At 33.7% G+C, this 6017-nt stretch overlaps 1 protein-coding gene across 1 annotated transcript; it reads left to right on the top strand.

Annotated features, from left to right (window-relative positions):
* Nucleotides 1–479: 479 nt before the first annotated feature.
* On the top strand, nt 480–5309 carry LOC130808766 (ras-related protein RABD1-like). The gene is made up of 8 exons (XM_057674253.1): nt 480–686; nt 792–864; nt 958–1005; nt 1094–1141; nt 2214–2285; nt 3810–3965; nt 4145–4248; nt 5028–5309. Exons 1-8 carry the CDS (start codon nt 673–675, stop codon nt 5116–5118), a joined length of 606 nt encoding a protein of 201 aa, XP_057530236.1. The 5' UTR covers nt 480–672; the 3' UTR covers nt 5119–5309.
* Nucleotides 5310–6017: the final 708 nt, after the last annotated feature.

Here is a 6017-nt window from a genome sequence, read left to right as displayed (position 1 = left end):
TATTTTATTTTATTTTCTTTTAATTATTCATCAAATATTTATATTAAAACATAAAGCCATAAATTTTTAATTTTGTTGTTTAACCAAATATATCAACAAATTTAATAAAACCGTACATCGGACGGGCATTATCTAGTATATTAATATAGTACAAGATATGTTTTGATAAGTTAAGACAAACGTTAGGACATGTAGAGGAGCAACATAAGATGTTGCAATCAGAATTGACCATCATCAAGGCTCGGGTCTAAGCTCCTTTCTTTTCGCAACAATCATAACGAGATAACTCAATCGATATAAAAAGATGTACCTTGGTGTATATCATCTGCTGATGACATTATTTTGGTAAATAAGATAGTCTCATACAAGTCTCTTGTAGTTGATTAGAATATGAGGGGTATAAATTAAGTTAAAATAAAATATAAAAAAGAAACAATAAATAAAAAAAAAAAAAACTTTTTAAGAGTATTAGTAGTAAGAACGTGGTGAAGATGAATGACCCTCGCACGATGAGATCTGTTTAGTCTTTAGTAGGCTTTGAGTCCAACACTCATTCCCCAAACCCAAGTCTCCCCCCATAAGGGCCATTCCCTTTACCTTTCCCTTTCTCCGACGAGCAGGATTCCCCAAATTCTGCAATCATTATCAACTTCCTCTCTTACAGTCGCAGCCATGAGTAACGAATAGTATTTCCCTTCCCCAACTTCTGCTAATTTTCTGATCATTTTCCCATTTTTTACATCATTTTGTTATCATTTTGAATTTTGATTGTGGGTTGTTTTTTTGTGCAGCGATTATTTGTTCAAGCTTTTGCTAATTGGAGATTCTTCTGTTGGAAAATCATGTCTATTACTCCGATTTGCGGTATATTTGACTTTCATCTGACTTGCCCATTTCTTCGTTTTTTTACTCTTTCTGAGTGTGATAGTGATACCATTTTTTTGTTGATTTTTTCAGGATGATTCGTATGTGGACAGCTACATTAGTACAATTGGAGTTGATTTTGTTAGTCTTTTTCTCTGTTTTTGTATTTATTGTCAGTATTTTAATTGGGTTGTAAATGTGATGGTTTTTAATGGGGTTTCTGTTACAGAAAATCCGGACAGTTGAACTGGAGGAAAAGACCATCAAACTACAGATTGTGAGTCAAATTTCCTATTTTCAACCTTCAAATTCGTTTGCATTTATGGACACATTCATGTTCTTATTGCTAAGTACCCCATACCTAAGGGAAATGTAGGCAGACGTCGAGTCTTTGATTAAAACCCTATTAATATTGAATTGTGTAACCTATGATAGTAGAAAATGACAACGTAGTTCTACTGTAAAAATTTAGATATGAGTGTTTGACGGACTACCATATACTAGTATTTTGTATTTACCCGACATCAGTATTGAAATTATAGGGAAAAATATCCAGTTAATCTGATTAGTTTTATTTATAATGACAATATTGTTGTGTTAACTTAAGGTTATAAAAGGGGAATCTTATAGTTTTCATGGAAATTTACCAGATTATGCTTTTAACACCATATTTTTTATTTGCAATTCATCGAATTGTAGTATTAGTCACTTAATTACAAGATATCTTTTGCATTGAGGGTGTCAACAATGCTAATTTTATAATGAGTCTTGTAGTGAGTTTTGTTCATGAGGTTGACATGGGTTATGGAGTCTTGATGGATTAAAAACAATACAAAAATTCTTGAAGTGGGGTAATTTTTGAAATTGTTTTCAAGATTTTTGATTTTTGATAAATAAAGTTGTGTCTGAAGTTGGTATAAGAAAAAAGTGTAAACCTAAAGAGTCTTGTATGAGTTTGAATTATAAATAAAAGTAGATAAAAGTTAGTGGAAATTTGATGGGGCATAGTGTATTCACACCCTGTCAATTTATTTTTAATTTCTTCATACAGATTGATGCGTCATATTTATTTTTCCTTAATTGACTTGGCTTACACATATTCGACATATCTCATGTTGATTTCTGTATTGCTTTCTTGTCTATCGATTTCTTCTCTATATGGTAGGATGTATCACATCTGAGATTCTGTTATGAAGCTGTCATTGGCTACTTTCATGCTCATGCTTATTTTGTTGTTTCTGAATATTTTCCTTGAAGTTGCATAAACTGAGAGAAATTAATGGCCTGTTATTCCTTTATGATTATCCTGAATGCTAAGGTTTTTTATCTTATTGGCTATGTATTGTCAGTGGGATACTGCTGGACAGGAGCGGTTCCGAACTATAACAAGCAGTTATTACCGAGGAGCACATGGAATTATTGTAAGGAATTCTTTTAACAACTATTGGCATTATTCATATCGAACAGCTCCCTTGGTCCTGGAGGAAAAAGTGTGAGGGTGATGTATGAATAATGCTTGGAGTTATATCGAGGATTAAAACTTCAATACTGTCTGAAACTTAGAATTTTTCTTTTAAATCTGCTCTTGGTGTTTTTATGAATTGCAAATATATGAAATCTTTTGCATCGTAATTTGCCAGGTCAGTTTCATGTTCTTGTCAAAGCAACTGTGATTCGAAACTTCTAGTGCATGTGTTTGATGACCTATATAAAATGTTTTGAGTTGGTCTCTTGTATACTTAGAGCTGAGAAAATTGCTCCTCAGTGTTGCCTCAACTCAATTTATTTTATATGGATGCTATATGCTCTTAATGTTCTTTATAAAGAATCCAACTGTGTTCCACCTATCATACTCCATGTTTAAGTGTTTAACCGACTGCAATGTTGATGCTTGATCGTTATAAATCTTGGGCAAGAATTTTACTGAAAACTTCTTTTGAAATACATGTTACGATCAAACTCAAAGGCGATCCATGTTTGAACATTGCTTTTTATCATTTCGTGTTCTTTTTCAATGCTCTATGTATTTTAATTGTTAAACAAATTACTTGGATTTGATGGGTGCCTTTTGTTTTCTGATCATAAGATGTGGCAAAAACATTTTCTATAATGTGAAGGTACTCTTGCTTATTTCAATATTGAACCTTACTTGGAGCTAGAGCGGTTGGTTTGAGCTCCAATAAACTTGTATGAAGTCTCTAATTTGAGATGTCATGCCATAGCATTTACAAATGAGTGGAGTTTCTCTCTCCTTACTGTTCAGATGATAGTGCAAAATATCGACCACATAATCGTACTGCGACCAAATTGTAAAAGTTTCGAGGTTATCGTGACTACAATATAGGTTGTAACAACCGCAAAACTGTCTTGACAATTGTTATTGCAACGAAAACAAAATTTTGCTCTATGCTTAGATTCACACGGTTGCATGGGGTGCAGGTTTTCCCATGTAGCCCAACGTTTACTGCTTACAATGTGGGTGTGTTAGTTGTAAATCTAAAAGAAGTTTTTTCTAAAGATGGAGATAACATGTGTTTATTAGTTATTGCTACAACCCTGGGATGTAAGTGTTGACGTGAGGAATGCCAGAAATCAATATTTTTATTGTTGTCTCTATTATGCTCATTTTTGATACCATAGGATATGTGCTTTCTTGCATTTTTAGACTTGAATTTTGCACCATATATTCATATTTTAGTACACTTTGAATCTAAATTTTGCCTGAAATCCATCATGTTTATTAGGAGAGCTTATACGTCAACTCTCTGTCTAAGTTTGAATTCTCTGACGGTTGCTGCCCTCTTCATTTTCTAGTGCTTCTAATTGTTTGGTGTTTTTAGCCTTGTCATGATTGTTTTAGAGTTTTTGAAAACTTCAAATTTGCTTCTTGGGCATTTTATGTGCTAGCTACTAAAGAGTTTTCACTCTAATTCTCTCTTTTGTAGATTGTCTATGATGTTACTGAGATGGAAAGTTTCAACAATGTTAAGCAGTGGTTAAATGAGATCGATAGATATGCAAATGAATCAGTATGCAAGCTTCTAGTGGGTAATAAATGTGATTTGGTGGAAAACAAGGTAGTTGACACTCAAATGGGACAGGTAACATTACCTTAGTGTAACTTAACATTGATATTTTAATTCTGGAAACTGGTTCCATCTTAGATCTTGGATTTTTGGTGTGATGGAACCATTAGTATCTGAAGGTCTATATTATAATCACTAGTCAGTCTGTGCTAATAAGAAAGTTGATTGACTCCTCTTATATTGTTAATTATCAGGCTTTGGCTGATGAACTTGGAATTCCTTTCCTTGAAACAAGTGCCAAGGATGCGATAAACGTTGAGCAGGCTTTCTTGACCATGGCTGGAGAAATCAAGAAAAAGTGAGTTGGCGATTCTTCTTGCTTTATTTTTTCTGCACTATAATGTTAGGCTCATGTTTCGTAGACTACGATGCTTGGTATCTCAACTTGATTTTTCCGCTTGTGGATTCTTCACTCGATAGTTTGATTGGTCTCCTCTTTTCGTCTTCAATGGGTTTATGTCTGAGTTATTTGGAAGTTAATTAGGGTCATTTGGGAACCACCTCTTTTTTGTTGAATAAGTATGCCATGTCGGGTATCTAGGAAGAATTATGCATCAAAAGTCTTCGAGAGCAATGGTTCTGGAATAACTACTCCTGAATAAAACTTTAGGGGATTTCAGTAGTTCATTTGTCATATTCTTTTCAGAATTTTTGTTATTTTCCCGTACTCCAATTATCCATATTCATATGTCGTCTTACTTCAATACTAGTTTCCTTTCGTTCATAGTTTGTCATTAAGGCCCTTTTTCCTAGATATATATCAAACTTTCGATGTAATACACATCTTTATATCAAACCATGTTTCGGAGTTAGGTCCGATTCCCATATAATGTGGGGTGAAAGATCATTCTCACGTATATAAAATAAGCAAAGCGGAATCTTTTCTGCATAGGCCAAGATTCACCCGAAAACATAGTACCTATAGCGTTTACAACAGCCGAGAGAGATCCTCCAAGTCCCGGTATGATAGTCCGAGTCAAGCTTTCTTCCCCTTTGAAGTCTGAATGATGCATATGCTTTCATTATGTGTTGATAAACTTTTAGTACCGATGACAATAATGAATCTATAATATGCAGAGTCGGGAACCAGCCAACTGCAAAGAAATCAACGGGCAGTGTTCCGATCAGGGGACAGCCGATCCAGCAGAAGAGCAGTTGTTGCAGTTGAAAGGGTCTTTTTTCCAAGTCGTTCACTATGTTAATTTCATGTGTTTATGGACTATAAACATGTTAGTTAAGGTTATATTACCAACTGTATGCTTTCTCCATTATGTATCTACACAACTGAGACTCGTCCCTAGTTTGGCAGGTGTGTCGCTTGAAATTTAATGCAATCTAACTGTTGAAATTTCTTGTTCACCGACTACATTTATTTCGCGAATGCACGCTCGTCATTGCTTGTTCTCTTTTAATCATCTCCTACTCTTTACCTTCACATATTATAGAAGTATGCCCTATGGTCGCTTTGATTTTGGATCGTCTCTTTGTTATTACTTATTTCCGATAAATTATTTATCAGTTTGTAAAAAACTCACGTAAGAAGAGAATTGACTGCATACAAATCCGATGAGGTATTATCTTAAAACGGATTGGTTATAGGATGATTGGCCCGTCAAGAATATGTTAGTCAATATCTCTAATTATTTAATTTGGAATCACATGTGAGTTACTTTTTAACGATTTTGCTAATTTTAAAATTAGATAATGGTTCAACAAATCTTTCATTTTTATTTTTTTCAACAAATTTATTTTCTATCCTCAACCAATCCATTTATTTCTTTTCCTTAGTTTTTGTTTTATTCTCCTACTAAAAATCAATAAAGTAACTTCATTCCTTTTATAGCAAAATTGAAGGACCAAGAAATTAACACCATAGCAATTAGCATATGTTAGAGGTGATTCGCAAGTTCAAGAGGGCCTATGACTTGGTGAATAAATGTCGTTTTTATTTGTGTGGTGATCTTAACTTTTTATCTTCTCTACTTGGTAGGTAAGAGGTTAAGATTTTTGTTCACTTTACGTTATTATTTTTTATTATAACGACCTTTCTTCGTGAAAACAAACACC

This window comes from Amaranthus tricolor, chromosome 3 (genome assembly GCF_026212465.1).
Source record: "Amaranthus tricolor cultivar Red isolate AtriRed21 chromosome 3, ASM2621246v1, whole genome shotgun sequence".
Lineage (NCBI taxonomy): Eukaryota > Viridiplantae > Streptophyta > Magnoliopsida > Caryophyllales > Amaranthaceae > Amaranthus > Amaranthus tricolor.
Note: the sequence above shows the minus strand (reverse complement) of the source record. Positions and strands in the feature narration are given on the sequence as shown.

Bases quoted from the DNA above. Each gene is read 5' to 3' on its own strand.
- LOC130808766 (XM_057674253.1), top strand. The intron at 1,006-1,093 runs GTTAGTCTTTTT...TTTCTGTTACAG, and splicing joins GTACAATTGGAGTTGATTTT to AAAATCCGGACAGTTGAACT. The intron at 4,249-5,027 runs GTGAGTTGGCGA...TATAATATGCAG, and splicing joins GCTGGAGAAATCAAGAAAAA to AGTCGGGAACCAGCCAACTG.